The sequence below is a fragment of the Rhopalosiphum maidis genome, chromosome 1 (genome assembly GCF_003676215.2).
Source record: "Rhopalosiphum maidis isolate BTI-1 chromosome 1, ASM367621v3, whole genome shotgun sequence".
Classification (NCBI taxonomy): Eukaryota; Metazoa; Arthropoda; class Insecta; order Hemiptera; family Aphididae; genus Rhopalosiphum; species Rhopalosiphum maidis.
Window position 1 is genome coordinate 58,373,648 of NC_040877.1, and position 16,267 is coordinate 58,389,914.

At 27.4% G+C, this 16,267-nt stretch overlaps 2 protein-coding genes across 4 annotated transcripts; one reads left to right on the plus strand and one right to left on the minus strand.

Moving 5' to 3' along the window:
• The first annotated feature begins 79 nt into the window (after nucleotides 1–79).
• Nucleotides 80–9,774, plus strand: LOC113560572 (cyclin-G-associated kinase). The gene is made up of 23 exons (XM_026966528.1): nucleotides 80–345; nucleotides 421–482; nucleotides 726–785; nucleotides 854–968; nucleotides 1,032–1,171; nucleotides 1,585–1,710; nucleotides 2,292–2,517; nucleotides 2,578–2,770; nucleotides 2,843–2,959; nucleotides 3,027–3,201; nucleotides 3,275–3,400; nucleotides 3,465–3,598; nucleotides 3,744–3,842; nucleotides 5,015–5,120; nucleotides 5,176–5,351; nucleotides 5,437–5,665; nucleotides 5,722–6,003; nucleotides 6,069–6,165; nucleotides 6,232–6,348; nucleotides 6,406–6,632; nucleotides 6,701–6,871; nucleotides 6,944–7,028; nucleotides 9,652–9,774. Exons 1-23 carry the CDS (start codon nucleotides 216–218, stop codon nucleotides 9,654–9,656), a joined length of 3,198 nt encoding a protein of 1,065 aa, XP_026822329.1. The 5' UTR covers nucleotides 80–215; the 3' UTR covers nucleotides 9,657–9,774.
• On the minus strand, nucleotides 8,853–15,104 carry LOC113560579. 3 transcript variants are annotated; one of them, XM_026966544.1, is made up of 3 exons: nucleotides 14,937–15,098; nucleotides 14,719–14,874; nucleotides 8,855–10,328 (listed from the first exon to the last, which is right to left on the minus strand). In XM_026966544.1, the coding sequence occupies exons 2-3, from the start codon at nucleotides 14,728–14,730 to the stop codon at nucleotides 9,711–9,713; spliced, it is 630 nt and encodes a 209-aa protein (XP_026822345.1). In that variant the 5' UTR covers nucleotides 14,731–14,874; nucleotides 14,937–15,098; the 3' UTR covers nucleotides 8,855–9,710. The 3 variants fall into 3 exon arrangements, with proteins under 3 accessions (XP_026822346.1, XP_026822345.1, XP_026822344.1); XM_026966545.1 differs by lacking the exons at nucleotides 14,719–14,874; nucleotides 14,937–15,098 and adding an exon at nucleotides 10,467–10,812 and having other exon boundaries at nucleotides 8,853–10,328; XM_026966543.1 differs by having other exon boundaries at nucleotides 14,719–15,104.
• Nucleotides 15,105–16,267: the final 1,163 nt, after the last annotated feature.

The following is a 16,267-nucleotide window of genomic DNA, read 5'->3' on the forward strand; positions in this document are numbered from 1 at the left end:
CAAATTTGTTACAAATTACTAAAATTATAATTAATCATGTTTTATTTTTGTTGTTACTCATTAGCTGTTGTTTGTTATTATATTAATTCTAAATATTACACTGTTCACGTTTGAAATTGGGTGTAATCTATTTTATTTATTATGAATTAGTTTTGGATTTTTAATAAAGATAGATGTAATTTGATATCGGTAATATTTTTAATTATTTGTAGAATATGTCTGATATTTTCAAGTCTGCTTTAGACTACTTTAGTAGTAGCTTCTCTGCCGAAAACAACGATTATGTTGGTTCTAACGTAGAATTGGGCAATGTTAAGTTGAAGATAAAAAGACTGATTGCCGAAGGTAGTATGAACCAAATTTGTTCAGCCATTTTAGTCCATTAAACATTTTTTTTAAATATTTTGTAATATTGTTCAGGTGGATCTGGTATGGTGTTTGTTGCCCAGGCTCAAGATACTGGTAAAGAGTATGCATTAAAGGTGAGATAATGTTTTATTTTCTTAATTTATGCGTAAATAATGAATTATATGTATGAAAGTATCATTGAGAGGGGGTAGTATAATTAATTTTTATATAATGCATAATTTAATATAGCTCTACAATTATTTTTAGAATAATTTTAAGACTTAATTTTTCTTAATGATTTTTTCTCTATTATTGATTATTATAGTATATAGGTTTGTGGTAAGTGAATAATACTAGATTTATTTTTTATTTTTTAGAAATTACTTGCAGTAGATGATGCTGCTGATAAAGTTATTCTTAACGAAATTGATGTACTTGTAAGAATATTGTATTTTATAACTGTTTTATTATATGTATATGTATAATTTACAACTTTTCTGTTTAGAAAAAGCTATGTGGTCATCCAAACATAATACATTTTATGTCAGCAGCATTTACTAGTAAAATTGATTCACCTCGAGGATCAAATGAGTATCTTATTCTAACAGAATTTTGTCCAGGTCAGTATTACATAAAATATCTACTTTGTTGTTACTAAAATATATTATTAATATATTGTTTAGGAGGAAATGTCGCAGAGTTATTATCAGCTAGAGAAAAACCTTTACATAGAAACATTGTCACTTCAGTATTTTACCAAATGTGTTCAGCCACACGACATATGCACTGTCAAAGTCCACCTATTATTCATAGAGATTTAAAGGTCTGTGTTTTGTGGTAAACTCCAATATCCAAGTAATTTTAAAAAACTACTAATATTTGGGCTCCGATGCCATTAACCTTTTTTTATTTGACCCATGTAACTAATTAAGTCTGATAGCAGTTATATAAACAACGTAAACTGTTGTAATTTACAATTTTTATCACAAACACTAATCTTATAATCTTAATGTTCTAACAGTTCTAGTTGTCTCCTATTTCAATTGTTTCATTATATTATTTTTAATATGGTTAATTTACCTATGTTATGCTTAGTTCAAAAATATTACCTTTTGCATTTCCATTACATATTATTTATTTGAATTCATTTAATTCTACAGTACTATATTTATTAATAGTTTCAAAGTCTATGGGATTACAATTGTTTACATTTTTTTTCTCATTTATAAATATTAGATTGAAAACTTTTTGATCAGTGATGATGGTAAAATTAAATTATGTGACTTTGGAAGTTGTACAACAAAAGTTTACAAGCCCGATGAAAATTGGACATCACAGCAACGAGCCGTCTTAGAAGATAAAGTAAATTATTATATTAAAAATTAGATACAATATTTTTATATTTATATTATATTATATGTTATTTTATGAATAGCTACTAAAATCAATTTGAATACAATTATAATACTAACTGATAATTGCAGTATAAATGCATTATGTATTTATTTATTATAAATGTAACAGACAAAATATACTTTTACATATAGTATGGATAAACCGTTTTTAATACAAATAGTGTTGCATTTAAGATTTCTTTGAGGGGGAGAGATTTGACTAAACGAATGATTTCAAATGTCCTAGTGTTTTATTGCCTATTGATAAAGTGATAAATGAAAAAAACACTACTGTAACTATATAAATATAAGTAAAAATGGGGGGGGGTTAAGAGGAGATATTTATGTTCCTATATATCTCCCTAATTTCCCCCCCCATAAATATGCTATTGAATACAAACATGTTAAGTAAAAATTATTATAAAATTATTTTTAAATATACAAAAATAAAATATTATTTTAATATATACTTACCATAATATATTATTAATATAGATGTATTGTTAACCATAATTTTGAATGTTTGAAAAGTATATATATTTTTCTTAGCTTAATCAATGTACAACTCCAATGTATCGAGCTCCTGAAATGATTGATACTTGGTCTAACCATGAAATTGGTACAGCTGTTGATGTATGGGCTTTAGGTTGCATTTGCTATGCTTTATGTTGTAACCGGCATCCATTTGAAGATTCCAATAAACTAGCAATATTGAATGCAAGATTTTCATTTTCGCAATTAGAAAGTTCATATAGTGATTTTATCACTATAATAAGTATGCACAATTTATTTTAAACAGATGTAAGTATATTAATATATTCTTTTTTATTTTTAGAGGGATGTTTACAACCAGATCCTTCCTTAAGAATGTCAGTTTTTGAATCATTAAAGCTTATCGAGCGCATTAAAGAAATGTATAAAGTTAGTATTGATTCATTAGATGTCAACAAATTGAAATCTGAAGGAAAACCATTGGAACTTATTGGATCTAATATTTCTAGTATTCCACAACAGCCAGAAGTAGCAAAGTAATTTTTAATGTATAAATAAGTTTTATGTAATTTGAATTAAAATAATATTTGTACATGGATGATTTGTAGACAATCAGCAGTAAATATGCCTAATTCAGGTCTATTTTCTCAAATACGTGGTGGAGCAGGGAGTTTTTTAAAAAATTTAAAAGATACATCTAACCGAGTAATGCAAACAGTCCAATCGTGAGTACTCATATGTTATAACACGGAAAATAGAAAAAACTTTTCATATTTTGTAATCTGTAATTAGTTCTGTCAATGTGAAAGCTGGTATAGACATGGTGTTCATAACATCAAAATTAGCTGTGTTAACTGTTACTCAAGACGCAAACACAGAAAACATTTCTTCGTGCTTAGATAATAGACAATGTCGATTGTATAACATGACAGGACAATCTTATCCTCGTACTATTGGACGTTCAACTGTATGTCAATACATATTAATTTTATATTGGTGAAAATGTAGTATTCTTAACTGTGTGTTTCTTTAATGTTAAGGTGATAGAAGTTCATTCAAAAACAATAACATGTCCTACTTTACATGAAATATATGCAGTTTGCGATGACATGTATAATTTTTTGACAAAAAATTCTACAAATCTTTGTGTTATTGTTCAATCAACAGTAATATTTTTTTTAAATTGTGTTTAATCTTATTTATATTTTAATTACAATTTTTTGGTTGTAGGAAAACTCTGGTACTTCTGCATTAATAGTTTGCGCATTTTTATTATATATAAATGCATCAGATACTGCTGAAAATGTTTGTACAATATATGCTGTTAAAAAGTCTGCGCCTATTTTTCAGCCCTCAGAAAATAGGTAATTAACTTTAATTCACATGGTATATCATTTACTATGTTAGCAATATGGAAAAATATAATATTTTGCCAAATACTTGATTATTACGTCAATTATGTTATTACTGATATATAATAATGTTATAAAAATGATTTACTTTTAATAGGTATTTAAATTATATAGCGACTGAGCAAACACATAATATTGACTCAATTAACATAAGAAGACTCATTATGGAGCCAGTTCCTCTTTTTAATAAAAATCGGTATGAATATACTTGTTTTAGTATACATAGGTACTCAGTGTGTTCACACTAAGAGTTACCACTAATTATATCAGTTATATGACCTTATATTGAAATAGAGTTTTCAGGGAGTGAAAGAGAGTACCCAAATTTAAATTTCTTTAACTCTTTTGATACTACGCGCATACAATATACATACTAAGTGGAAAAACACAAATATAAGTTATCTGAAATTCAGTGTCTTCATCAAAATTATTTTATCCAGGACAGTGGTTCCCAATTAGCATTGAGCCATAGACCCCTAGCTAAAACTTAAATTGGATGAGGGACCCCTTATTTGTGATTACTTTTCAATTTTGTTTAATTATATCATTAATTGTCGACCTTTTTCGCGATAATCAAATTTATCTATCAATCAATTTATTTATTATACTTGTAATTTCAAACCACTATTTATTATTTACGATTTATGTATTTAATAATTCCACTAAAATAAAATAAAAATATCACTTCAGTACTACATAACCACGGAACCCCTAACATCAAGTATCAACACATGGATCCCTGGGGGTCCCCGGACCACCAATTGGGAACCACTACAGATTACCATTATCTATTTTGATTGCTAGAAAATTAACCATTTTAAGGATATAATTATGATTTGGGTGAAACCTAGCTGGATACTGATAAACTAGGTTAAATTATGAATTAAATAAGTGTTTATTTATGTTTTCTTTGTCTATAAACTGGTATTTAACAATATCGAAAAGATAATATTTCTATTTTTGAATGTAATTTGAGTATAGTTAAAATTTCATTATAAAAAGATTATTCATAAGTATAAAGTTTCAACATACTATAACTTTATCAATTTTGTTTAGAAATAACTATTCTATTCGAATCTGTAAAGAAAAAACAGTACTACTTTTAAAACAAAGTAAGTTGTATTACACATGCACGTATCAAAAAGGTTTTTAAAGTTTGAAATTTATCTGAAATATGTATTTGGGTACTCCCTTTGATTCCCTAAAAACCTCATTTCAATACTAGATCATCTAACTGAAATATTTAATGTTGACCTCTTAATGTAAATATAATATATAATACAATACAATATATTGTATATGTTGTGTAACTAAACTCAAATTTTTAAATTATATTTATTTTGAATACATTTTTTGTAACTGGTTTAGTGATGGCTGTCGTCCATTTGTAGAAATTTTTGAAGGTTACAATAAAATTTTAACTACAGAACAGGAATATGATCGATTGACTTTGTATGATATTTCCCATGGAAAAGTAATTATTAATTTATCATGTAATGTATATAAATATAAAAAATTATCTTTTATAGGTATCACTTGCATTGAAATCATTACCTGCTGGAATTCGAAATGATATCACAATTATTGTATACCATTCTAGACAAGTTCTTGGGCGAACAGTGCCCATTAAAATATTTCAATTACAATTCCATTCTGATTTTTTAATATTCCCTGATGGTGAAGATATTGTAGTAGATTTTACTAAGTAAGTATAATGTTCTGATATAATTTAATAATATGAAAATCTTAAATTTAAGCTTAAGTAAAAGTACAATACATTTATATTTTAGGAATGAATTAGATTTCTTAGCTAGTTCTGAACACTATCAAAGTAATATGTTTCATGTAAAAATTGAAATGGAACAACATAAAAATGGAATCTCATTACAATACAAAACTAGAGATAATACTAAAAAACCTGATTTATTATTCTCAACTTCCATTGAAAACACTCAGTTTCAAAATTTGTTTCCCCAGGGAAGTAAAAAAAATCAGACATTACCAGTTGTTCAGCCAAAAGTATAAAAAATAATATCCTTTATCTATAACAAATATCATAACTTTCGTTTTTTTAGGAACCAGCAAATGTTCCTATTCGAGTAGCACCTCCAAGACCACAATTACCTCCAAAAGTCGAAGTTCAATTAAATAAACCTAACGAAGGCCTATTATTAAATTTATCATCAATTTCAATAGACGATGAACCAGAAACATTGAAATCGGATAATTTATTTGATTTATTAGGATCTGAGTCTAAGAAGACTGAATCTAAAGACTTATTTGGAGGATTTGTAAATGCTTCAAATACAAACAATGATATTTTTTTTGATCCATTTGTTTCAAAAACAAATTTAAATGTAAGCACTAAATTTACAATATAATATGTATGTATGTATATATATATTTTTTTTTATTAAAATAGGATGGCGATTTGTTAAATTTAAATGATCCTAACATTCATAAAACAAACAATTCCTGGCTTAACCAATCAGTTCCACAAGACATTACGATGCCTAATTGTAAGTAGTTCCTATTTTGGAGAGTTTATAATATTTTAGGTATTAACATTTTTTTATATATTACAGCTGTGAATGGAAGAAACATTTCAAATGGCAGTTTTACTTCTACAAAATCCAATGTTGATGATTTTGATTTTTTAAAAACTGATAACTGGATGAATTTTTCAAGCCATTCACAAACAAGTTATTTTATTCTATTATAATTTACCTATTTAATATTTTAATATATTATAATTTTAGGTAGCCCTACAAAATCTGTTAAAACACCAGCTGAACCTAATTATAGCGGTATAAACATTGAATCAGAAACAACAAAAGCTCCTCCCAAATCTGGTGGAGATATTTTTGGAGACCTTTTAGGGAGCCAAGGATACACATTCAGTTCAAAACTTAATTCCGGTCCAAAAACCATAAATGAAATGCGGCGAGTAGATTTGGTTAAAGAAATTGACCCAGAAAAGCTAAAAGTAAAAAAATATTTAAATAATAATTAATATTTATTAATGTTTCTTATTAAAATATTTTATTTTCTCAGGTTATGGAATGGGTAGAAGGAAAAAAAGGAAATATTAGAGCTTTGCTTGGCACACTGCATACAGTATTATGGGAAGGCTCTGGATGGAACTGCAATCTTAGTAATTTGGTAACTTATGCTGATGTAAAGAAAGCATATAGAAAAGCATGTCTTGCTGTACATCCTGATAAGGTAAACATTTGAGTTGACTAATTGTTACAAAAAAATAAAAATAAAAGGATTTAATAATTTTTTACTTTTTAGCAAACCGGAACTTGTAATGAAAACATAGCAAAACTAATTTTTGTGGAACTAAACAATGCTTGGTCAGAATTTGATGCTAAATCAAGTTAGTGAAGTTATGTTTTCTGTAAATAAGTATTAAGAATAATGTGTATTTATGTCAAAATATTAGCATAATATTTAAATAAATAAATAAAAAATTATTTTTTTCCATGTTTCTGAAACTTTTTTAATTTTTAATTTGATTAAGCATTATTTTATAAATTAGTATATTATTGGACTATGGTTTACCATTATAACAAATAGTATTTTATTTTATTTTATTTAAAAAACAAAATTACCCATTTCACCAACTACTTTTATCTAGTCTCAATTGCAGTGTATACTATTTAATGATTTACTAAATTTACTTAGATATTATCAGTATTCTGGTCACATTTACATGACAATTATTTTTATTAAAAAAGTCTATTCAGAAAAAAATTAACTGTACAATTATTTGTTTAGTGTTAAAGTGTGTTTAATTAATGCATATTAAAACACCCGTTTGTGTTTTGTCGGCTTCCAATAGCATAATTGTTGTAAAATTAATATTGTTGAAATAATTAAATTACATTCCTTATTAACTTAAAATACTGTGAACAATTTATAAAGACAAATTTTATATAATTATTGACTATATTTTAACATTTTATTATATCCTTACAAAATATAATTTGATTTTACTATTATGAAGGAATTGTGCATTACTAATCACTTTACTCTCATTAATTATATATTATTATTATTATTAGATGTTTAATATTATTATTCATTATATGTATTTCATAAATTATTTTACACAGAGGAATATATTATGTTGAGAATAATGTTTCTATTGTTATTATATCATTTTAATGTTTATGTTATACCTATTTAAAATTTATAAATGACAGATTTTCTGATAGTCATTATTTTACACTATTAAGAACAAAGTTAAACAAGCATGCTTGAACACTGATCATGTGAAATTATATATTTTAAAATAAATCTATTGCATTTCTATGTAATATGTAAAGTTCTTAAATTATCTGAGGGGCTTTGGTATAGCAATTTTTGTTTTTATTTATATTAATTTACCAATGGTGAATGGGTCAAACGTCAATTATTTCGGTCATGGTAATGTTAAATTGCATATTAATAAATAATAACAATAATAAAAATCTATTGTGTTATTATTAATTTCATATTTTCATAATATTTCTACATTTTACTCTGATCTGAAATAAAATCATTTTCCTGCCTTTATAAGATGGACAAGTAAAATATAAATGACAAAAACTCATAGGTTGTTTATTTGAAATTGTATAGTGAAAAAAATCAGTACAAGTAAATTTAAAAAAATAATAATCATAATTTATTATTTCATTATAACAAGTTAAACTACAACACAGTTAGATATATTATAATATAACTTTATTATTTTTTTTTAATATTAATTGTATATGTGTTACCTATAACTAGAGAACGGATTTAAATGCAAATTGCATTTATTTTTCTGAAAAAAAACATCACTTTCCAAGCACAAAGTTCATTTCATACATCAAGAAATTATAACTTTTATTTTGCATTTTTTATGATTTTAAGTCATTTTTATAAAGGAATTGATAAAATTTGATTAAAATTAAATAGCACCTAATTATACTGTGCTATTATGAAACACAAGGTAAAAATATAACAAATATATATCTATTTAAATTGTATATTCATTTTTTGGAAATAATTTTCAAAGTAAAAAGAATATAGGAAAACTAGAAGATGATGAAAATGATACGAATAATAATTAATACCTAAGAATAAAAATGTATATAATTAAACAAATTTTTTCAATGTTAAAAATAATTTTGATTTGTTTTTCAGATCATTTAAATCTGTTCCCTAGTTATTAGTTTATAATACATGATATAATAAGTGATGATTTATCAAAATAATACTGTTAACACTAATTATACAATATAATAATACTCAATAAAAATGATAATTTACAAGTTAATTTTGTTTCAAATTTTTTATCTAACTAGTTGGATAGTTCTCTAATTACTTAACTAAAGTGTGCAAAACGAATTCTTAACAAAACAATTATTTTAAAACAACATTGAAAGTTGTATATTTGTCATTCACTATGTGTGAGCCTGGGTTGTATTTAAAAAAAAATGTACGACTTTTTTACTGAGTTCAGTAATTTTTTCATTTTGTTATCTTAAAACTTTTAGATTAAAATGTATTATTTGTTAAATTTTAACTTATAGATTAACTCAACTTAAATTAATTTTAATAATTTTAACTCGCATACCTTTAGGTTTTGCAAATTATATTAATATAGATTTGTATTGACATAAACTCTTAATTGTATATTTTGTACTAAATATTAAACCAGCGCTAGCGGTTCCCAAACTTTTCGTGATGTCTTTTTGGACCAAATTCAGCCACGTGCCCTTATAAAGTAAACTGTTTATTTTTATTACGCGTATGTAAATAATTACTTACAACTTACAAGTTACAAACGATCACGATTATAATAGTTAAATAAAAAACGTATTTTTGAAAAAATACGATCTATATACATATATGTTATATGTACAATAAATGGTTAGTTTTACAATAATACAATAGTCAATAGACATTTTATGTAAAGAAAAATGCATGAAAAGAGTCAACAACTGTAGAGATAACCTATACACTGGTATTAGTTTAATTTTAGACGTCCAGGTGGAAGCTATAATTGCCGCACTGAAACGACTATACGTGCCTAGAACAGTCGGTACAGCGGCCTGACAAAGTTGCGGCGGAACTGTCTGGCGTATCTGTTCCAGTTGGGGGAGTACAAACCGTTGCGGTTTCCGCTCTCGTCCTCCTCCGGGTTTTCCGTCACCGACGGCCCGAACGAGCCCAGCGAACCGAGAGCCGAACCCAGCGAGCCTAACGGGGAACCCAACGAGCCCAACGACGGTAGCGAGCCCTGCAGGGGACCGTGACTGTCATCGCCAAACATTTGCATACATCCGCCGCCGTGGTGTGTCTGCTGCTGATGCTGCTGTCCGTCGGAACCGACGTTGACGTTGGTACTCTGCAATACGATCGGAAGTAAGAATCGGCCAGAAGCCGCGGACGTGTCGCGCCGCTGCCGGCTGTGTCCCAACAAGCACTGTAGCAGCAGCCGCTTCTTAAGCTTCTTTAACTTGTGCTTTACGTGATGGGTGCGCTGCGACTCTTCTTCATTCTCTGAATCGACCGCAGCCGCGGTGTGTCCACCGTAGTTATAATATTCGTCACCGTACAACGAAGGCTGCCTCTGATCGAACTCTACCGTGGAAACAACGATGACCATTGTACACGTGGCAAACAAAAAGGCCACCAACTGCAGACACTGAAAAAACAAATACTCACCATATTATTTAGTTAAATCGGTACAATTTGAAATCAATCCTATATGCATGCGATTTTGACTCGAATCATTCAAATATTATAATAAGTGTGCCGTATAAAATATAATATTGATAAATACCGATGTCGATATAAGAAATGGACTGTTTTCCGGATTTGGAAGTTCTCATTCGGAAGTGATAATTTTCGACCTTAGTTATAGCATTTAATTTTCAACATTTAGGTATACCAATCGTTTTAATAATGCGATATAGATTTTGAAGACACGTGTTTTCTACTTGAAATAATTAAATCAAATTTTCCACACTTTTGTTTTATCCTTGTAGGAATAAGTTAATAAATTTTTAATACCAATAATGAGTAGATCTGTTGATTTCTTAGTGAAAAACACATTTGGTGTTCAAAATCTTAATATCCCTAAATTCAATAAAATCACTTATGAAAAATTTTTCTCCTGGCGCCTTCTACAATTTGAACATAAAACTATTGTAGGTTTTCATCGAAAAAATGATATCATTTAATATAATACAGTCAGTTATATATAATTTTTTTATTTATTTTTTAGCATTAGCTTTTAAAATAGTGTATTAGTTGACCTATTAAAACTTACCAAACATTTTTTAACTAGCGTTATATAACTGATTAGTAATTAATGGTTGTTGCACAGTTTTATTTATATTATATGACAAAGAATGATAATTTTTTTTAAATATGTAAAAAAGGTAATTTATACGTAGATGTAGTTATGTATCTATTCAATTATTTATGATCTCAACCAATCAACATTTTCATTTTTTCAAGAACGTCTGCAATAGTGCTAACTCTCGTGTTTCATAATGATTACCCAATGTTTTTTGAAGTTTGTCATTAGTTTAAAAGAAACAATAATATTATTATTGTGTATGAATATACATAATAGATATAATACACGTTCTATAGAATTATTATTAAAAAACAATACTGGTTTAGTCATCAATTATAATTTTATCGTATACCTAAATATATATTCATTTTAACATTTTAAAATTATATTATTGAGCAGCATTTAATTATTAGTTTAATATAACCATAAAGTATAACGAACGATTAATTGATGATTATATTAATAAATATATAGGTTACTGAAATTTTTAAGAGTCGAGATACGCCTGTCATCTAATGCTTTCTATATAATTATTTCGATTTCAGGTGATATACCAATATTATAATATTATTGTCAGAATAGGTAGGTAACGCACTAAATTCGGATCATTACAATTCTACGTTAAAACTTATATTCTCCTGATTTATTAAGTCAATAAAATTAAATAATTTATCGATTTGCAATTTTTATCTCAATATGTACCTAATTAAGAATATACTTATTTACAAATTTTTAATACACTATGCATATAAATTGTGTATGCACTATGCACTGTACATGTTTATAAACATACAATACATATAATAGGTATACTTAACAGTCAATTAATAGAGTCTAGACTCTAGAGCAGTGGCGGCTCGTGCTAAAGGGCACACGAGCACGTGTCCCACCTAAAAAATTGAGAAGAAAGAAGAAAAATTTATATTAAATTATTAAAATTAAAATTGAATAGGTATTTCTTCCATTATAATATAGTTGGTGTATTATCGAATATTATCGAAAAAATTTTTTTATCAAATACGGGTGCTCCTAGATACAATAAGTGCATACTATATTTACGCATTGGGCGGCGGGCACAACTTCGTTGTGCCCTGATGTCCCGATCAGCAGTACTAGATATCCCCCCACTTTTCGACACGAATAAATACGGCATTGCGGGCACAATCGATTGTGCCCGAATTATATTTTTATTACGACTTACAAGATTTTGTCGGTCTTATCGCCTTCGTATTGTTAATTGGCGACCGTCTTCTGTGGAACAAAATTTATATTTTGAAAACATGATAATCATTAATCATTATTTGTTCATTTTAATAGTCATCAAAGTATTCATGAAGAAAAAAGACAGACGGATCGATTTGGAATTCAAAAATATAACTACTGCATAATATTATGTTATAACTTATAATTATATTGTATTAAATATTATAACGGCATAACAATTATATTTAATATTTATTTTTAAACCATCATTTTTTTTTTTAAATTATTTGTTGTGCAAGATACTTTATAAGCGTATAGGTTTTAATATAAAAGGTACCAAAAAATTTATTTTATTTTATTTAAAATTCATCAGGAATTGATGGTAAATTCAAAGTTGTCATAATGGAAAAAGAAAGAAATATTTGTGCCCCACCTTCAATGAACCCCACGAGCCGCCACTGCTCTAGAGTAGTATAAATACTAATTAGGTATTTGAACAACTGTTTTACGAAGTTACGAATATATATATGTATATTTTTTTATAATAGGTATTATTATATAGAATTTATTATGAGAGTTTTGTCATCTATAAAAATATTGTTACATTTTTTTCTATCTACTTTAACTACATAATTCACGATATTTGTTTTTTCATGATTATTCGATTAATTCGTTATTGGATAACAATGTTAACATTAATATATTCACGAAGCAAAATGTAATACTATTTTTAAACACTATTGGTAACTAAAAGTAAAATTACAATAGATATAATAATAGCAATGCTCGAATTGGGAAAAATTAACTAGAGGAGCTCAATTCAACGATTTAAAAACTGCGTTCCAAGTGCACAATTACTTAACACAGGGGTGTGGGGGGCTTTTCCCTCACACCCCCTAGGAACCTTACTAACCTTACTTATATTTTGAATACCACTTTTCAGCTACACAGATATTTTAATTCTACCTTCATACTAGTCCACAGAATAGATAGGTATGTACAATAAATTATAGGCAAAGAACAGTGTGATATTATAATTAATTAATAAGCAAACTACAAAAAAATATATAGGGCCATAGAAGTAATAATAATAATAATAAAAAATTAATAAACTATTATCAAAAATAATTTTGATACTAAAAATTGTAAAATTTGTTATATTTTAAATTTAAATCCACATTTTAATAAAAATTATTTTGGATATAAGTTTGTGCCGTTCCCCCATCCCGTTCCTGTTAAAAATATTAGGGGAGCTCCGCCCCCCTGCGCACCACCCCCCACCAATTCGAGCACTAAATAATAAGTATGTATATCTATCATCTACCATCTTCAATAATTTGTATTTCGTACAATTACTGTGTACTTTAAACCTATTTTAAGTCCTAACCATGGTTCGGTACACGGTGCTTGATTTGAAACTTATAATTTGTTAATCGAAATTGGGATTATATATTTAATTTTTTTAAAGGAATTTCAGCTCAATACTGTTAGGGAATCCTGTAATAACGCAAAAATATAACAATTAAATATATATGAAAAACAATAAGAAAATAACTCATAAATTGTAATGGAATTTAAAAAAAAAAAACCATCGAATCATGCCAGTCATGGTAAATGAGTAGGTAAAAAAGTATCAAGGCGCAATGTAGGAAATCGCTTTTCTATACAGTATATAAGTGCCAGTGAATCTCATCATTAAGGAGCAACTGCCGAGTAAGTCACTGTTATGAACGTGTTAAATTTGAATTCCATAATAAATCATTCAATTATTTAAATTATTGCATAGAAAAAAAACAATTCTTACTCAATTATTTAGCATATTTTATAAGTGTATTTATTACATCGCTATTAAAATAGTTTATTTTATTATTAGTAATAAAGTAGGTTGAATTAATTTTTGCCGAAAGTATTGCGTTTTAAAATACCATTGTATACATAAAATATAATGAAATCACACATAGAATTCGTCACAGTTTGAACTTAAAATGTTCATAGAAAAATAATTGCATTAATGTATATTTTAGATTTTATAGTTTCAATATGAAATATACTTATAAGAAATCTTTTATTACATTTTCAAAACTTAGATATTAAAAGAAAAGTTTTTATGAATTTTCAACTACAAAATAGTTTGCAATTTTTGGCGATTTTGACGAACTTCTAATAATTTTTAATCATCAGTGTGTGTTTATTTCCTCATAATTATAAATTTTACTTTTTAATAAAAAAATTAAATGTATTATTTTATTACTTAATGTTATTCTTCTAAGTGATAATTTAATGTAATATTTTATATTTATATGAACTTAGTTTTTAAATAATAATTATGTAAGAATTTAAATAAAAAGTGAATTTAAGTTTTAAGTATTTTAAAGTATAAAAGGACTAAGTATTCATATATTACTCATTTACTCAATAGGTAAACCTATATTATGTGCAATATTAATGCTTCATCTGTTAACGTTAGTACCTATAAGGGAATATTTTATTTAGACAATAGAAGTCTGAGATATAATATAATATTTACCACATTTTTCATCTTCGTGTGGCAGTCTCGCAATGAATTGATCACCTCAGCAATAGGTATCGCCGCGTTTATAAGTACCAGCTATTATAGTTTCACTGTGTGGTTAACAACTTCAAGTACAGGCTATGACGAGCAAAAGATTATTATAACAGGTCCCTAGACATTTTCAACGCACGTGTGTGAAAAAAAAAACAAATCTGATAATAAGGGACTTTTACTTGTGATGTTTGCGCACTGACCAGCGATAGTTACTTATACTGCGTATCGTGTAAGTATGTCGCACTGTTAAGTACGAGATACTTATAGTTATAGAACCATTTGCAGACAATAACGCGACAGCGTGCACCAAGACGACTCTTCGTTTCACGCAGTTTGCAACTGTCTTTTAACGCTACAGCGTATCGTCGTCGTTATGTAAGTCTGCCCCATGGGTGTAAACACCTTAATGAATAATACCTGTTTAGCCCACGCCATCGTGTATTAGAGACTTGACCCAGTGACTTCGGCGAATGTGCAATGTGTGTGTGTCCTATGCATGCGTGCAGGTCTAATAATTTTAAACATATACGTATATGTATAGTATAATATAGACACATTTTTTATTATAGAATAAAATCCGACTTCTCAATAAACAAAACTAGTCCCACGGAAAAAAAATATAGGTAAGGTTTACCAGCGTATTTCGGTTTTCAATCTGTCTATAATAAACCCTCTTTATTACGGACACAGACAGCAATAATATTTCTTGTTTCTCATACCTTGATAACGTATGAAAATATGTATAGTATATTCATAATTATGTATGACGTATGTTTAATTATGCGTATACCAGCCTATATGGCTATACGTAATATCATTGATATAATAATTATATTATATAGTATATATACTATGTATAACACACTTTTGATGGTTCCGTGAGCGTCACTGAAACTAGTGACACTCACTGTCCCTTAGGTTTCATTGTAATATAGCACTACATTGTATATTTAATGCATATTAGGTAACATAATTAAATAATATATATACGTAAAATTTTTGTGACGATTGTTGTTGTGGTTTATTGTGTTACTTGTAGTACTTGTTGTTTTTGTAATACATTTCGACAATGTATTATTATTGCAAACCGTTTGGACAACAATATTTTATTATTAAATGGGTTATTAATGTAGGTCTACCGCGGGCGTATTGCGGTGGCGCTTAATATAGTCAGCTATATTCGTGTGTTGCTTGAGCAACGCACCAGAAATTACGGTTGAGTAGCATGTGGGTATGATTATTTTATTGACGATTTGTTAATATTATGTAAAAATGTTAATCAAGTGGCTCCAATGCTCCATCAACCATAGACTAAGATATCCTAAATGTCCGTGCCATCAACTGATTTCGTTAATAATAATCAACCAATTGCATATATTTATTTTATTTTAATTTCATATAATGAAATACTAGGCCCCGCTGAGAAAACTCGTGTCGTATATAAAACGTATATATACGTTTTTCTACATACTTTAATACTAAGTAATATAATTTAGTGTTTAGAAGATAC